Here is an 18,934-nt window from a genome sequence, read left to right as displayed (position 1 = left end):
TCTGACATGCTCGTAGCTTGGCCACCCAGCTTTTTCAGCAGGGTAGTACGCCAAGCAATGCCATGCCCCCACAGGATAATTCCCTTGCTCGACATTGTCTTTCCATTTCCTAGTTGTGGGTCCCTGGGGTGGTAATGGGTGGTATCTCAGCCTGATTGGGGGGTTGGAGTGGGTGCGGGGGTGGTGGGTTTACTTGAGCTGTTTCTGGGGGTGGGGGGGCTGAATGGTTGGGTTTGGGATTTTAGGGGATTGTTGCCTCTTATGGGGGCCTGGTTGTTCATTTTTGTGCTGCCTCATGCTATTAGCTCCTTTCCGACACACCATTTCCGTTGTGTATTTTTGCTTTCTGCACCTAATGGACTCATTGTTATGCTTTTCCCCTGCACTGTGTTTGTTCACTTCCTAGACGAGGGCACCGTGCAGCGATTACTGTTGCCCACCTGCAGGGCTCTCGTTGCAGTATGGGTCATGGCACCACCTCACGCCTTCACGCCTTCCACATTGACCTCACCATTACACCATTTGGGACTGCCATCCCTATCTTGCCACACACTGTTTTTCTCTCCTACTGACTCGCTTAACATTCTCCCCCTGATACAGCAGCATGACTGACACTGTCCTTTGGACTTGGAATGTCCGCGGGCTTAACGACCACAGTAAGGCACGTCTGGTCCACGCCCACCTCATCCGTCACAAAGTGGACGTCTGCTTCCTGCAGGAAACTCATCTCATGCCCGCCACATCCTCTCGGCTACTTTCCGGACACTGGGGGAAATCAACTCCTCTTATTATTCTAACTACTCTCGGGGGGTGTCCATCTTGTTACGTAAGGGGCTTCCCTGGCAAACCTCTCAAGTGATTGTCAACCCTGGGGGTCAATTCGTAATTCTCCACGCCACTCTGCACGCCCAGCCCCTGACACTTGCTGCCATGTACGGACCTAACTGTGATGACCCTGATTTCTTCTCACAAGTCTGGCACCACATTTCTGCTATCAGCCCTGCGGTGTTCCTCTGGTGTGGAGATTTCAATTTAACGCTCTCCTCTTCCCTTGATCGATCCGGCCCTCGCACCCTTCACCCGCGTGCCACCGCCCTTCTTAACTCCATTCTCGCCGACAACTCTCTGTATGACGCTTGATGACACACTCGCCCGAAGCGCGCGAGGGTACCCGTGTCACTGGCTCCCATGGATGCTGGTCCTGCTTGGACCTTTGGATTACTACTCCGGACGCCTTGGCTTGGCTCACCTCTGTAGATCACATGGCACGCACCCTCTCGGACCATGCTCCTGTTTGTTTAAGCCTCTGCCTTCCACATTCTCCCTGTCGGGCTTTCTCTTGGCGGCTCCCTCCTAATGCCCTCTGCGGCTCGGTATTTTGCGATGAAATTCAGACCGCAATCACAAATTTATCGAGCTAAATGAGGGTTCGATTGATTCACCGTCCACGCTATGGGAGAGTTTTACAGTCGTGATTCGTGGTGAGTGTATTTCTAAGCAGTCCGGTGTCCTATGTTCCATACGCAGCTCCCTTGACAAATTAGAAAGGGACATCAAGGATTTTGATTCTTCCCATGCTCGGGACCCCAACCCTGAGAAGCTTGCTCAGACCTGGGGGAAGCTGACAGAGAACTTGCCTTTCTCAGCAGGTAGGCTCGGGCACTCCGCTTTGGCAAGGGAGACCGCCCTGGTGAAACCCTGGCCAACCTTCTTCGCCCGCCTCGGCGGCTTCTTATATTAACGCCCTCCGTGACGGCTGTCCTGATCGAACAACCTCGCCTGAGGAAATTAAAGCGCACTTTATTTTATTCTATACACAACTTTACACGGCCGGCTCCGTCCCTTCGCACGAGGTCCTTGATAAATATTTCGACACCCTCCAACTGTAATGGCTAGGTAATCCCCACGCGAGTTCCTTGATGAGCCGTTCTCCAAAGAGGAGGTACTAGCCGCAATAAATGGCATGCCCGGAGATAAGGCCCCTGGCCTTGACGGCCTGCCGGCCTCCTTCTACAAGGTCTATGCCCCTTTTTTGGTTCCTCACCTTGCTGCCATGTATAACGAGTCCTTTGAAACTGGGCAATTCCCCCATCACTACGTGAGCCCCTACTTTATCTGCTCTTAAAGCCAGATAAACCACCTGAATCGCGGGACTATTATCACCCCCTGTCCCTCATAAACACAAATAACAAAAATGTTGCCAAACTGCTTGCTACGCGCCTTCTACCCCTCATGCCGCTCATTGCCTGCCCAGATCAGTCTGACTTCATCCCTGGCCGTGCCACCTCCCACTATCTTCAAACCATTTTGTCCGTCCTCCATCAAATAAACCCGACGCTCCCGGCAGTGGCGGCTTTGTTGGACGCTACTGAAGCTTTCGACACCTTAGAGTGGCCCTTCCTCTTCTATCTTTTTCCCCGCTTGGGCTTCAGTCCGATTTTTATATGTAAAGTATTACTTCTTTATACTCTTACCACCGCTCGACTCCGGCTCAACGACCAGATCTCTGATCCCATCCCCATCGAGCGTGGTACACGGCAGGGCTGTCCGCTGTCCTCAATGCTTTTCGCCATCGCAATGGAGCCTCTTGCGGCTCGGTTGCGTCAGCATCACTCCCAGAGAGGCATCCGCTTTGCGGCTCGTGCTTTACTTGTTTCAGTGTATGCAGACGATATCACCCTATACGTCCACCACCCCAGGGAGAACCTCAGCCCTCTGGTCCGTGAGGTGATTCGCTTTGGCGGCTACTCCGGCATCCAGGTTAACTGGAACAAGTCTGTGCTATTCCCTCTTACCGATGCCACTATGCCCTTTGATCCGAACTATCCCTTTGTGTGGGCGACTGAGCCCACTATGTATCTTGGGATCTGGCTGAGAAAGGACGTCGACGAGCTCTGCCAACTTCGGTTGTGTGGTGGACTGGCTGGAGTCCAAGATTCCTCTCTGGAGTCGTTTGCCACTTTCTCTAGCCTGGCGCATAGCCATTGCCAAGATAGTGGTGCTTCCGAAGTTTTTATATTTATTTGGTAATATTCCCATCCCCCTCACCGCTCATTTTTCCGTAGACTCCGCTCCTTGGTGATTGTTCTGATCTGGGCCAGCCAGCAACCCAGGATTGCATATCATATTTTAACTCTCCCTATGTCGCACGGTGGTCTTGGTGCCCCCGATCTCAAAATCTATGCCCTCAGCGCCCAGGCCAGCTTTCTCCACTGCTGGCTCCATCCTACTCCGTTCCAGCCCCATGTCGCGGTCGAGGCTGACCTCGGGGCCCCTTGGCCGCTTTCTACCGCTTTATTTGCCCTGGCGCGGCCCCCACGTGCTGAGATTGACACTGTCGAGACCCTGCGCTGGGCCTGGGAGGGGGTCCCGAAAAACTCTGGCCTGGACACGCTCTCTGTGGCTGCAATGCCCATTGCTCAACACCCGGTTTTTCCTCCTCTACAGTCTTCGGGAAAAGCGAAGCACGCCACTCATCTTGGGGTCTCCACTTTGTCCGATCTCTATCCTGAGAACACATTCTATACACTTGCTGCTGACTCTGGTCCTATGGACACCCTGCTTTATTATCAGCTTCGGGCGATCTGCAAGAAGCTCCATCCCTCCTTCCCCCAGCCTCCCCCTTCGATGGCCATTCTCAATCTCCTCTATACATCCCCCTCTCCACAGAAATTGGTGACCAAAATGTATGCTTCCGCGCTGGCGGCTTCTTCCATTTCTACTGACAGGGTGCGTGTGGCGTGGGAGACGGACCTAGGCATCGTAATCTTCCAGTCCGACTGGGTGTATTGCTGTACCCAGATTAAACGCCTCTACCCTAACTATCATCTGCGCCTTATCCATTTAAAATATCTCCACAGGCTCTACTGGACCCCCGCACAATTGCACAAAATGGGACTCATTACCAGTGATAGATGCCTGCGCTGCTCTGCACCTGCAGCCGACTTCTCCCATCTTTCCTGACTATGCCCCAAGGTCTACGCTTATTGGCGGGAGGTATGCGCTGTTATTTCTGGGAACACTTCTTTTTCGCTTCAACCCGATCACCTGCTTTGCCTCCTAGGCTTTGTCAAATCTTGCCCAGATGCTTCCCGCACACTGATTGCTATGCTGCTCGTTCTTGTGCGGGGCAGGGTTTCCATGTGCTGGGGTCGCCGAACCGCACCTAAGGTGGCCCTTTGGTTGGAGGATGCTTCCCGATGTCAGACTCTCCTGTCCGAATTCTGGGACCTTATGCTGGCCAGATCCCGCCCACTTGATATCTGGGGCCCACTCGTTTCCTATCTCCTCAGTCACACTTCCCAGCACCCAGCGACCTCTCCCGCGCTCCCTGCCGGCGCCGGTGAAGGTCAATGAGTCTCCTCCTCTCTGCTCCCCCCCAACCCCGAGTTTTCCCCCTTCCATGTGTGGTGCCGTTCCTGATTATTTCTTCGCATTGCTGTTGGTGTCCTTCCGACCTATTTCATTGTCATTATTGATTGTGGTGCATGTAAGTGGCAGCCTTCATTCGTGTATGCCATATCGCAAAGCATATTATTTTGTCGTGGTGCAATTCTGTAATCTTGCTGTGTCTAAATCCTCAATAAAGGTTTTTGTAAACAAAAAAAAAATACCTTCTACAGTAGAGTCCTTCCAAACCATCTGCCCCTGCTAATAAGAGCCATTCAGGGGTAGAAGAGTCATGGAAGCCATAAACCACATGGCCTGGCAGTCCCTTCTGGTCCTTGTTACACATAGCATCCTGCCACTTTACAACACCCTCAGGTATATCTTCCCCACAAATGCAAAAACATGTATCCACCCTCTCTCGCTGTCCTCAGTCCACCCTACAAAATATATAAAAGTAATTATACCTGAACTCCTCCCAACCAATGCTCACCGCACTCCGTGCCTACCCCCTCCTGAAGTTGTGCTCTCTACACTCCATTGAAAGGCATTCTGAGACCCTGGTTAGATTAGCCTGGAATACCTTTATGACGTAACAACAGTGGAAAGCTATTTCTATTTCCGACAGTTGCATTTTTTGCAGTGACTAACTAGATTTAGATCTGGTATTAATGCTAGATGCTCCGATTGAGAGTCATACATAGTAAGTTTATTTAGGGTTGATGATATCACAGTCATTGCTTATGAGAGTAATAATTTAGGTAGGCCTGTATGCAGGCAAACCATTTCTGGGTCCATTTTTCTAGCAGTTAAACTATTACAAGCTTGCAGTCAAGGTTTCTCCTGCATGTTTCAGGATTCACTGAACTAGAGAAGTTGTTACTACCTCTCAATTGCTGAGCCGGACCCATGTGCACAAAATGTGTGAAGCAGCTACTTGCAGGAGTGGCTCCTCCACTAGGGCGGAGGAACTTTTTCCCACTGCTTTTTCGCAATGCGAGAAAGCCAAAACATAAAATGGTAGTAACTTTTGGTTATTACCATTTTATGTTTCTTTCTGCATTGTGGGTGGACAGGTGGGCAGAGCTGCCTGGACAGGAGCGTTTTGCCCACTCCTGAGTACGCATAACTGGTTTGGTCGGCCCTCTCTGGCCGCCCAAACCGGTCATGCGCACTCTGAACTTCTCCTTGCAGGCAGCATTGCAGCCTACATGGAGAACATGCAATCGCCTACAGCCCCTTGCTGGGCGGCATTCCGACCAATCACAACGCTCCACTGGAGCATTATGATTGGCATAGGGTAGGGGAGGGAGGCTGCCTGCTACCTGTTCCTGCCGGAGGCAGGAAGGCAGGAGCAGACCGGGCAATGAAGACGCGGGACCTGGGCTGGCAGAAAGGTAGTTTTTTTATTTTTATCATTGAACGTCCTCCCTCCCATCGCAACACCCCACTCCCCTCGCGACCCTTCGTGACCTATCCCTACCCTCATGACACCTCGTCCCCGCACGACCACCCTCTCCCCCCACCCGTGAGCCATGCCGGCTGCGACTGGCTACTTGGTCATGTGAGCATTCCTTGTAAATCATCATTGCTTGGACATGGAAAGAAGGGGTGCATCCCTTTTTGGAAGGTCTGTTCTGCAGTGGTTCTTGTGTGCCTTGGTGCCTGTACTTGACCCCGCTTCTGGAGGTATGCTTTGGTAATTGTTTATTTAAGGTATCTGTAAGAGCCTTGATCCATTAGATGGACAAGTTACTTTCCTTTGGTAAAGTTATTTTGATGGAGGATACAGCTGCCACAGATTCTTTACAGCCTTCGACCTCCATTCTGTCAGAAAGGCTGTGAATCTGTTAAATTCTTTTTATACTTTTCTCTGTTGTGTCCTTGCTGCAATTGGTGCAGAAATCAGATTGTATGTGGCCACTGGCACCAGTGCACTTAAAATCGTTTAGCCTGACGTCATAATAGAAGTCAACACAGCTTGGATGAGGACAGTGTCACGTAGTGTCTCCTAAAGTTACTTGGATGCAACGGGTTGAAAAACTTCCAGACTGAGGGCCTCATTTATGAGACCCTTTTGACACCTACGGCCCCATTGCACCATTGTTGTTAACGCTGCGGCAGCAGAAAAATGCACCACAATGCGCCTTATTTACAAAGTGATGCATCTAGGCAGATGCGTCGCTGTGTAAACCCCTGCGCTATATTATACCTGCGACAGGGATCATGTATGCAGGGTGGGTGTTACAACACATAAAAGCCTCGTAGAAGTGGCAGAGCGAAATCTATGGGATTTCACGGTTTCCACTTCTATGGCGTCACTGCATCAAATCCTTACCCCTGATTGAAGCAGGCGTAAGGGTGACGCAGGCTGGAGTTGCGACTGTTTCAAGACACACTCCAGCTATGCACCATTTTTGCGCAGACAGATATGTCGGGATTTCTGACGTATCTGTAAATCCTTGCAACATGGAGGGCGGTACAGAAATATGTTGCATCCATGGCGTCCCAAGGATGGTGTACTGAAAAGTGTTGCATCGCTGTTTCACCCCAGCGATGCAACACTTTTCATAAATAAGGCCCTCAGAGTGAGCATGAAAGGAAGATTGACGTAAAAAATCTACAGAAGATAGAGCGCTCACCGAACAAATGTTACAGAAGGTAAGTAACTTCTTCTTATGTATCAACCATTCTCTGGAGACAAAATAAACCAAAGAACAAATCATAAGCAACTTTATAAGACAAGGAAAGGCTTTATGCCCTATGTTTAATGCCCAGGGTCGGAGCTTCTGCAATGGGTTCCTGTATCCAGTACATGTCTGAGGGTTAGTTTCTATTACACCGAAGTGGGGACTTCAGCTCATTTGCCAAAGGTAACTGTATCCAGTGCCTTCCTGGGTACAGTCTGCAGTTTGGTTGTTACCTTACTTTACTGCATGTAACATTTATGACTGACACACTGTTTTCCAATTATTTTCTTTTTAGAAATGGAAGGAGAATGTTTTGCATGCAAATATCTTGAAACCTACCTTAAAGCGTGATAGATGGAATTGGATGCACCGCCACCTCGATTTTGACCTTTACAAGAAGGCGTCAGGTTTCTTTGATATAATACCTCCAATAGCAACTCATCTGCCTGGTAAGAAATCTTTCATGTGTAGGTGAAGATCACCAAGGTTTTTCGTCTCTCTGTTTAGCTCATAAAGTATTTATTCAAAATGTAAAAATACGGTTCTTACACACAAAAAGAATAAATATATCCCCAATGAAACACAATGAAAATATTTAATTGAAGAGTTGATTAAAATTGAGGGAGCATCAGCAACAATTGAAACAAGTGAATTTTAGTTCCCCAAATACAATTACGTCATAACTGCACTAGCAGCTGGAACCTTTTTTTTAATAACCACTAATTCTACAACTTAAAATAAACTCCCTGGGCTATAGAAACAAAGCACCTTGGGGATGGTGTATATTGTGATAGATATGACATTGACTAGATTTAAGGTTTGGCAGTTGGCTAGGGTGCAGAGGACAATAGTTCTCCCACTCTAAAGGATAATCGGCCACCAGATTTAGCAGGAGCGGCCCGTGCAGGTAAGTGCGGTGAGGCCGGTTTGGGGGGGGGGGGGGGTGGGGGGGGATTCTACAGACGACCAGAAGGGAGAATTAAAAAAATAATTAATTTTCCCTCATGGTTGTCTGCCGAAATCCCCCCACCCGGCCCCACCGCCCACTGCTCTTACCTGCACGGGCCGTGGCTGAAATGTAGTGATCACGTCAGTCCTGCAGGTATCGTTCTACCTTGATAGGAACTAACTTTATAGAAGTTTTGTCAGCCTTCCACCAGACTTGTAATTTTTTTTGTCTCTGCATTTTGTTACTGAAAAACAGAAAACTAATGGCCCTAACTCCCTGGGACTTTTACTCCTAGGTTGTGGGGGGGGGGATCATTATTTTTTTTATGCCCCAGATTTTTGCTGGCGGTGATGGACAGGAAACTGACAACCACTCTAAATAGAAAGGCAGCATGATGGGCTTTTTAAGACAGCCACTACCCCGTTGGACCATAGGAGGTAGCGTTCCATTGGTGGCCCAACTATCTGTTAATGAGAAGGCTGACCATCAGTTAGGCAGACTGGGAACTCCTTCGCATTTGTGACAGGGCACTCTGACTGCCAAGCTCTAAATCCACACCTTAATCTTTTTGTAAAGAGGGCACAGTTTGACAAGATGTATTGGCAAGTGCCTTAAAAACTACTTTTTAAATCCAGCATTTTTCCAAATGTATCACTTGTCTTCCCTCAAACGAGAGGGAAAACATCATATTGGCCTGTAATAAATTCCCATTGTGAATGAACAACCAGCATCTGAACCATATCCTCGTGTATAGAGGAAGAGAAGCACAAAAAAAACTCTTGATTGCTGATGTTATCCTGGTCCTCCCAAACGACAGGCATTCCTGGATGTCAGTCTGGATGTTTACAAATCAATATTGGTAAAAAACGTGAATGCAGAAACATCATTCTTGGGATTTTATTGTTGGTATAGCTGTACTCCGTGGAATCTTGCAGAGTTTTTATGCAACTCCGCGAACTCTGCCCACTCCTGGTTTTCTTAATCTTCGAAAAAGCACAACAACTGGTTCTTAGAATGCTATATTTTTCTTCTAATCTTTAATTTCCATTTGTTGTTTTAATTCCTTTAGGGGAAGCTTTTGAAGATGAAAAAATACAAGAACAACTGGAGCTCTCAAAATGTAAAGACAATGCTGGAGTCGATGACACCAAGATGAAAACGTACCGGTGCTCCACTGAAGCTGAACTAGTTGCAAAGGGACTTAAGGCCAGTGACCAGTTGAGTAAATTATCTGGACTTCTAAAAGACAAACCAGAAAAACTCTCTCTACGTCTACCTGACATGATCCTAAAGGTACAACAGAAACAAAAACTGTTTTAAATATTTTTAACCCAAGTACTACTATTTGGAAGCAGCAGTGAGTGAGATTTAGATAGAAGCAAGTACTTAGTACAGCCTCAGTGCAGAACAACAGAGACAAAGAAAAGGCAGAAAAAGCTATAAAGAGAGGACATAGGGGAGTTTAAGCAGTTACTGTAAAAGCTTAAAATAAGGGAAGGCTTTGAAAATGCGTTGGATGCGATGCTGTGGATTTATAAATGACACTGAGATGAGTGAGCCAAAGGGATGCAGAAGCAGAGAGAACAAGAGCAGTGTGACTTCTAAAATAGTAGATCATTCGAGATTATATTGGAGCAAGATGCAGTTTTAGGAATGAATTAGAAGGTATTGAAGAGAATTATAATTTAGAGTAGAAAGAGAAATTGGGAATAGAAAAAAGAGAACAACAGTGAACAAAGCAAGATGAAAACAGGAATAAAACAGAAGGAGAGTGCATAATGAGTGAAAATGAGACATTATGAATATGGATTTTATGGTCCATTGTACGTGGCTGAAAGATTGAGGATGACTTACTTGCCTTCATCCAGGACACCGAGAAGGTCCTTTCTCCGGTGTGCCAGAGTAGTTTCTGTCCACCTCATCAATCCGAAAATCTTCACTGCTTATCACGAAGAATGTGATTTTGCTCTAAATGTTCTTGTTATTGCCTATCTTTATAATATTTTCCTGGGATTTGCTAAGTTTTATATTGGCTAATGGAGTCAATGTCGTGTTTTATATATAAGTGGGTCACATCTTCATGGTTTCAAGGGCTTGGGACAAGTCTGTACGAGGGATGCCTTGATGAGATTTGTGACGTCAGCTGCTAGATTTGGTTAAAAATGACCTAATACAAGACAACATGCAATGTGGGCTCTATTTAAGGCATGATAGATTCGCAGGTTTGTATTATTTGATTAGAATAATATCAAACGATCATCAAGTATTTGCACACAGTGAATTCATAGAATCCTGTGATGTTTGTGGCAAGATGTACGAAATGGCATGTTTGCAATTTCCTAATAATGAATTTTAGGCATTTGCTATTAGGAAATCGCAAACTGCAATTTACAACAGTGTGTTAGACACTGTTAGCAATTTGCAGTGGATCGCAAATGGACCTGCCTCATCAATATTCATGAGGCAGGTTGCAATTTGCGACCTATTGTGCTTGGCTACAATCACAGGGATGGTGGGCTGTTTGGGTCAGCAGACCACCATATCTGTGATTGCTTTTTATTTAAAACAATATTTGTTTTTATATTGCAGCCCTTCGGGATACATTTCAAAAATAAAAATCAAAAGCTACCTTTTCATTTTTTAAGAGTAGGCAATAGTCCATGGGACCACTACCTGCTATTAAAAAATGTTGGCACCCACATTCACAAAGGGGAAGGGGTCCCTTGTGGACCTCTTCCCGTTTGCGAATGGGTTACCATCAGCTAGAAGTTGATGGTAACTGCAAATGTTTTCGACCGCATTCCCGGTCGCAAAACATTCTTGCATACCAGTGTGTTATAACCTGTTGTGTTGTGTGCATCTTCCTTATTACTATTCTGTCCCTTGCTGCTCAGCCATGATTGATGTCACTTAGAATGTTGGGTGTGAGGGACTGGTGGAGTTGGCAGTTGGAAGAGATGGGCTGAGCAGCAGGGAGGCTGCTCCTGGTGGGGTTTTCACAGAGGGCTTCACAGAGGGTTTTACCTGGGCTCTACTGATGATTTACTTGAGGCTTTACTTGAGATCTACCATCATATTTGATCCTGTAACCTGCCTAATAAATATACAACCTGTTCTACGTTACCTGGCTACCTGATTGATGCTTCATTATTACACAGTGCTATTCGGTGTTAGGAAGGGACGCACAAATTAGAGTCGCCTTTTGCCTTTTGTACATGGCAAAATGCATTTTTCCTTTCGAAAAAAGCCAGATGGGCCGTTTGCAACCAGTAAAGTGCTTCGTACCTTTGGCCCTCCATGCGAAAAAAAATAGAGATTATCACAGTGCTGTTGGCTTTTTTATGGTATTGTTTTAATTTCACTATGTGGTCTGGAGAGTACTTTGAAAATGTTAAACATGTTTAAGATTTCTGGGATATTTTTGCAACATTTTTGTACGTGTGTTTGCATGGTGCAATGTGAAGCAAATCATTATGTCCATTTACTTACCACTAAAAGCAGCATGGGTGCAGCAGAACATTGCACAGCATCACATGAATGCCTGTACAAACCTGAGTAAATCTAGGCCTTTCTTTATTTCATTTGTTTGTGTGTTTTGTTCAATTTGTTGGGTTTAGCACCGAAGGGTCACATTTATGTAGGTTTTACTTTGCGAGTTCCTAATAGCGAATTTTTGCGATTCGCAATTTGGAAATCGCAAGCCCTTATGCACGAATGTGTCCTTTACACATTTAGAGATTCCTAATGGGGTCACAATTGAACTTCATTGTTAATATTCATGAGGTAGGTCACAATTCACCACCCATTGGCAATCGCTAAAAACCCAGGGATGGTGGCCAGCTGGGGACAGCAAACTACCATGGCTGTTTTTGCTTTTAAATAAAGCAACTTTTTTTTTGTAATTGCTACCTGTTTTCCTTATAGGAAAACAGGATGCGTTTCAAAAACAAAATTAAACGTCTCAGTTTAATTTTTTTAAGAGCAGGCAGTGGTCTCAGTCATCCACCTTGTTTGTGGCACTTTTTTCTGTTCTACCAATACTGTATTATTCTTTCACCTGTTTTTTAAGTCTTAGAGAGCCCAATATAACCAATGAAGATGCTCTCTCAGTTCCATTGTTATGCACCTCCATTTCATCATAGACGCAGGGGCATATTCTCAAGGACTTATTGCCGAGTTATCGGCACTTTATCGCAGCCAAAGTCACGATAAATGTATCGCCCCATTCACAAGCTGGTGCAAACAGCAGATATCACCAGTTTGCCTGCGATAGCAGCTGCCAAAAACATCACCACTGATGAGCCCTGCAACTATCGCTAATGAGGTGCAAAGTAGACGTTCCCGAGCAAAAAGCCGCGACAACACCACTCCGCAACATTCTCAACGGCCAGCCTGATCAGCGATAAGATCTCAAAACATGCGATAAGGCGCATTAGCAGCAGGAATCTAACACCTGCTCTGACCTGGTGCAAAGTCGGACGACAACCTGCACCATCAAATGGAGCCCAGCCCAGAGCCACACCGGAAGAACAACAGATGCCATGGAGCCACTGACTATGCATCCCGGAACCCCAAGAGGGCAACAACACCCACCGCCACCAACCCCATAACCCCCCCCCCCCCTTGGGCCTCACTCCGGGCACCCCCCACCGACCCCCGGGCAAATATATGTCACATCAATGTTACGAAATCATGAACAAAACAATGTGCATGATGTCGCACAATTACCAACACCTAACATACATGTGTGGTCAGAAAAGTGAGAATCATACATTCATCTTAAATTTCCAAATATTTCGTCTCATTCAGAAGAAACACGAAACAACCACTTTGAAGAGTCATGGCGGGTCCTCCCAGGACAATCTGTAAGTCACAGCCTGCAAAACAAAATCCTAGATAAGAAGGTGTGTCATGCGCTCATTAAAGGACAGAGAGAGCGAGCGAAAGTGAGAGAAATAGAGATAGAGAGAGTAAGAGAAAGAGAGGGAAAGGGAGAGAGAAAGAGAGAGAGAAAGAGAGAAAAAGAGAGATAAAGAGAGTGAAAGAGAGAGATTGTACAAGGAGCGCAAGGCCAATCGGGTTCTTGGCTCATACATGCCAACTGTTGTGTGTGTATCCCTGGTGGTGCACACTAAGTCAAAGGCCTGGCATCAATTGCAACTCGAAGGCCACATCACATTTAAAAAATGTAAGCAGTAGTCAGACTAACATTAGGTATGAAAGGTCCTTTGTCTCAATACAAAAGGCGGAAGGACATCTGAGCCCCTGATCTTGGTCTTGAATGCGGCTGTGAGAGATACCATACCAGATCTTGACGACTCCCACACCACAAACTGCGCAAATGAAAGACTAATGTGTCCACACCCCACACACACTTGTCCCTGCTTGAGATACATCTGCATGGCATGCCCTTGACACATAAGTAAAAAACAACCCATACATCCAAATGTTGCACACAAATACAACGCATTGCTCCGAGAAGTGGCATATCATCCACATAACTGCCGCCTGTCAGAAGAGTGCCGGTGCTACGCGATCAACAAAGGCAGTGGCTGGCAATCCCAGGCACATGCACAACCGCTGTCACGTGGAACTGTACCGTGCACAAATGCTGCATCTGTTGGGATCACTGCCACTGGCAGTGTTGCGCATCAGTTACCGTGTGACTTTCCGTCTTGCGTACGTCACCTGAGTCCAGCCCTGGTTCCACTGTCGATCATGCACATTCGAGTGGCCCATGGATGTCTGCCTATCCAACACAACGGTAGCTGAACTGGATTATGAATTGTGTGTGCGCCCCCTGTTGGCCCACGAACAGGAGTGCAACTGTGATACTCGTGCATGGGATGCCCTGATCTTTGGCGTATGTGCAGGCAGTTGGGCATGGAAGATTGCACACCTCCTTGTGTGCAGTGACCCACAGCACAGGTCCCCACACCTTGTAGCATCTTGGAGGAATGGCCACAAATCCCACCACAACAGTGGACATGTCTGCCTTCGCCTGGACTCAGAATGCATGTGCGTGGACCTACGCGTGTGTACACACACCTGTTCAAGCTGATGCAGTCCCATGGACGGGGCTGCAGAGCATCGTTTGGCAATGTTCCAAAATCGGAGAAACTGCTGGGGGGAGAGTACACACATGGCAATGTAGTACGGCATGTGACCTTGTAGTACCCTTTCACCTGCTCACTGTCAGCAGAAAACACAGTCGGCGCAGTCCGGTGGTACAGCACTATGCAGACCCCATGGGCTGTGAGTCGTGTCCCCTGACACAGGGCAATGAACAGACGCCAAACATCACATGACTCGTCCAGCAAGGCAAGGTGGGCTGAGACCGTTGACATCCGTAATGATTTGTGTTAATTTTTGCCACCCCATTTCTTGCACCTCGACATGTCCCTAAGCTGCCTGTAAGTGTCTTAAGCATTGGTCTGCATGTTGTGGCCCTTGCTTTGCCACTCACATGATAACAAAGTCTACGCAACTTCACTAGTGTACAACTGTGATGAGTGTTGATTATGATAACGAATCGTGTGCCTCCATGAGCATTGTCCGTACACAGGGAGGGATTAACTGACGCTTGTAATTTGGGGGTGAGTCCCTATTGACAGCTCCACCTCTGTGAGCCAGACTTTGAGGTTGGGATAGTTGCTGGCAGACCTGTGCTCTTACGTGTCTCCAGCAATGGTGTCCAACTTCTTGCCATGTATATCAAGGTTATCCATCAAAACAGACAACACAGGTGTGTGTGAGTAGGTATGCAAAGAGACGTACTGTTGTCATGTGATGGGGAACACCACTTCAGGACTGCTACCGATTTAGACATTTCTACACACAGCCCTATTTAATACATGGACGTGGGGCTACGTTGGGGAGTAACAAGATTGTTGTTCATGTGTAATGAGGCCACAGCTAGTTCACACCTTCACAGTCATCTAATTGGCCATATGGGTCAAGGTCAAACATGCGCATTAATGACATTTAGCAGGGTGTACCTTTTTGTGCAATCAATGTCTCTACATTCATCCACACTTTTATACGTGAGTGAACATAGACATGACACATCTGTGTGATTTGGAATGTTTTATTCACATTCTGAGGAGTGTCGGAGCTAGAGCACTACATTGCCATTTCAAGCCCACATAACATGGATGTCCAGTGGTGGGCCAACCAAAGTCCTTGGGGGAATGCAAAGTTAATCTGAAGAGGAAGAGTTCAGTCCGCAGCTGGATTGCTGTGTCATTAGTACCAGAGCAGATATGGCAGGCCATTTCGGGGTCCAGGTGAATGTCGCAGAGTGTTTCGGGGGACAGTGGGAGGTGTTGTTCCAGGGCATGATGCATAGGGCTGAACCAGGCAGGGACAGGCCATGTGGCGGGGACGGATGCCACTACCTCCTTCCTCACACAGTCCTTACTCTACACATCATACTCCTCTGAGGCGTCTTCTGTGTCCGGTGTGTCAGGTATGTGTGGTGGTGTGATGGCTGCATCACTGTGTGCCACTGACACATCAGGGTGTGAAGGTGATAGGGCTGCATAACTGTGTGCCAATGACATGTCAAGGGGCAGAGATGTGTGTGTCGAGGTTCCTGCAGCACTCCTCTGGTACAGGCACAGTGGCAGCAATGGCAAGATGAGGATCTGCAAGGCATGTAAGATCCCAGCTACATCTCGCTGGTGTTCAGCCGTGGCAGCCATACTTCCAGGCTGCATCAGCTCCACGGTCTCCATTGTCCTCTCACATCTGTGCCAACTCTGTGCTGTCATCGCTGGAGCCTGTCTGACTAGACAGTTCTTGAATCCGAGTAATGGCCCCAGTGAGGTCAGCCAAGGATTGTTGGTGAGCATGGTGTAGACAGTGGGTGTCCGATAGGGACTGTAAGTGGTCCCTGACTCAGACACCCATGTATGGCATCGAGTTTGGCTGCCATGAGGTCGAACCCCACCCGCAGCTGATCAGCCATCTTCTTCTGGCACCCTAGCACACGGCGTTGGAATTCCATGTGTTGGTCGTGGGTGTCCTGGGAACCAGGCGTGGTGGTGTATGCTTCCTTCTGTGTGATCTGTGTAGGGTGTGGGGTCACCGCGATGCAGCTGGGCTGCCCTGCTCCTGGGGGTGGGGTGCGGAGGCTGTCCATTAGCCGTTGGAGGGTGTCTGAGCAAATGTGCAGGGCGTCCTCTTCATCATCACTGTAGAGATCTGTGGTCTGTTCTGCAGGAGGTGTTGATTGTCCCTCTGCAATGTAAAGGGGAGATGCAGGGTGTGTTCCATGTATGTTGACACATTGTAGATGTTCCCATTCAGACTGCATGATAATATACATTGTGTCATACAAAGCAGGTTTTTTTGGCCAGATTTTTCAACGCATGAGCGGCACCAGTTGTGTCCTCTGTCATGTGGTGTAAGGGTTGCACTTTGTCCCACATTGTCGTCAATGTTGATGTACTGTGATTGCTATGTGTGTGTGCTGCATTGTTGGCGAGTCGCCCCTGCAGCTCCGATTTGGCGGCCCCTTATCCATTTGAGTCGGTGTGTCTTTGATTTGTGTGCTTTTCGGGTGCTGGGATGTTTGCGATTTGGGTCTTTTGTGCTCTTGGACAAATTGTGTACTCTTGTGCATTGTTTGTCTGCAGAGGTGTTTTTGACGTCATGGGTTGTAGGTGCACGTGGATGTGTCAGAGTGTGACCTGCTCCTTTACGGATGTGGTCCACACTCAGCCACCTCAATGTCGTCTCGTGCACCATGTCATGTATTGTGACTGCAGCCATGCTATCTGTCATGCAGTGTCACTTGCATTGACAGTGTGGCTCACAGAGCCGCTGCTTTTCTGGATTCAGCACATTTGCATGGGTAGGTTGTGGCATTGGTGATATGGACGGGGGCCTACTTGTTGTTTCTATGTGTGCTGCAGTCTACCAAGGGTATCAGGGACAATTTCCACACTCATTGTGAGTGTGCTGCACATGATTGTGCATGTGTGACATTGTGCCCATCTCCCTCCGTCCCCCCAGTCCCTGGTCGTTACTCACCCTTTTGTTGTTGGGTCAGGTTATATCAAGCTGTGTCCAGACCACCAACTCCTTGCACCGTCTCCACAGTGATGACTGTGGCCACCATTTCCTCCAGCTCATCCAGCTCCTGTGGTGCAGGACTCCCACCTCCAGTCGCCTTTGCTGCCTTCCTGTTGGCAGCGAGTTTCTCCTTGGTTTAGCTGTGCACTTCATGCCAGCGCCTCTTGACCTCCTCCATTGACCTCCTCGACACTCCAACTGCATTCACGTTGGTGACGATGGACTGCCATTTTTCAGTTTGTGTTGCCAATGACGCAGTGGAGGTGACGAACAGTTGTTGGTAGTGTTCTATCACCTCCATGACGATTATCCGGTCTTCCTGCGGACTGAACCCCGTCTTCCAATTCTCCTTGCCCTTCCCCGAGCACGGGGTTCCTGTCTGGTCCTCCGTTGGGCTTGTGGGGTTCGGGTTGTCCTCTGCACTCGGTCCGGGTGCATCCATGGTGCTACTCAGTTTGATTTGGTTTCGGTGTTTTTTTTTTTGTGCTTTTATAGTGCATTTTCCCACATGACGCGTGGAAATTGCAGGCCTGTCGCCGGTTGTCGCTGATTTTTGTATCACGATTTAGGGCATCGCAGGTTTTTACGCGTTTGTGTTTCGCATTTTTTCTGCGTTGCGTTAATTTTTAGGCGGTCATTTGGCGCGTTATCCTGCTACTATCGCATGGTGCCGCCGGGTTGGGAATACTACGTTAACACGGTGTTATTTTGTCGCAATAGACTGCGACGTGTGGAGTTGCGTTAAGCTAATTTAGCGATGGTTATCACACGTTCTTGAGAATATGCCCCGCAGTTTCCAGTGTTGGACGTTTAAACAAAAAATTATTGCTTTCAGGGTGTGTTAGTGTAATTGTCTCAGTAGAAGCAAACTGAGACTATAGCACACAGAAGGCATTTAACAAGAATGCCCGGCACTGGTAATGGTGTCTGTAATGTCTTTGAGTATAGGGTCCACACTTTCAAGTACTGACATGGAAGAAAACTCATAAACTACAGGTACCAGAATGCATCTTTCCTTCTGAGGAAATTGTGGAAAAAGCTTTTAAGTATGCCCCCCCACCCCGTAGTGATGTGGCCAAATTATAGGGATCAAGTGTGACCTGCAACCTACATTTGTGTTAGACTGCTGTGCATCAGCCTGACCCCTCCATCGATCTGCTTTTACTCATGTAGTGCTTGATGGCCTCTGGGCCATTCTATGGACTCTGAATACAATCCTAGGCTTTTTCTGCTATGCCGCTCAGAGGACCCTTCTCTGCCCTCTGGCATGGTTCACCTTGATCAGTCTGGTTATGTGCTTTGAGGAGACAGTACACTCCTCTACTCATTCCCCTTAAAGCTTAGAGGAAACAAGAAGCAGCTTTTGATTCCCTCACCCAGAGGTGACTACACAAAATACTAGAACCTATGGGCTGTGGTCCCTGCATGAGATCTTGGATCAATGTCCTATATTACCACCCTGTTGGTTATGTTGATGCTGCCCTATTTCATCACCATGTCCAGAGGCATGAGTCGAAGTTGCCTCCTTTCTTCCACATTCTTCTCAATGGGAATGGAGACTGCTTTGGTTTTGTGTTGCCAGAGACATAACCAATGGGGCATTAGGAATCGCAATGTAGACTATCACTAAATAGCACTAAATGCGTATGACATGGGCAAGCAACTTTGTTTATCTGGCTGGAAGGCTACCTGGCAACTGCCCTTCATGCCTGAATGAGGAGGGCTCATTCTTTTCATTTAGTAATGAGTGGAGCTTGCGAGGTTCTAGGCAGATGTGTATCGAAAACAAAGGACGCTACCAAAAGGCAATTGAACTGCCCGTTACTGAATT

The 18,934-nt window shown here is 47.6% G+C and overlaps 1 protein-coding gene across 3 annotated transcripts in view; it reads left to right on the top strand.

Annotated features, from left to right (window-relative positions):
* The window catches only part of CFAP92 (cilia and flagella associated protein 92 (putative)), a 336,768-nt gene that overhangs the window by 269,312 nt on the left and 48,522 nt on the right, over nt 1–18,934 (top strand). For all 3 annotated transcript variants that reach the window (XM_085624842.1, XM_085624841.1, XM_085624843.1), the window contains 2 exons: nt 7,372–7,525; nt 9,095–9,318. In XM_085624842.1, the coding sequence (XP_085480968.1) occupies nt 7,372–7,525; nt 9,095–9,318 (378 nt within the window). The remainder of the gene's footprint in view (nt 1–7,371; nt 7,526–9,094; nt 9,319–18,934) is intronic.

Source organism: Triturus cristatus, chromosome 9 (genome assembly GCF_964204655.1).
Source record: "Triturus cristatus chromosome 9, aTriCri1.1, whole genome shotgun sequence".
Lineage (NCBI taxonomy): Eukaryota > Metazoa > Chordata > Amphibia > Caudata > Salamandridae > Triturus > Triturus cristatus.
Note: the sequence above shows the minus strand (reverse complement) of the source record. Positions and strands in the feature narration are given on the sequence as shown.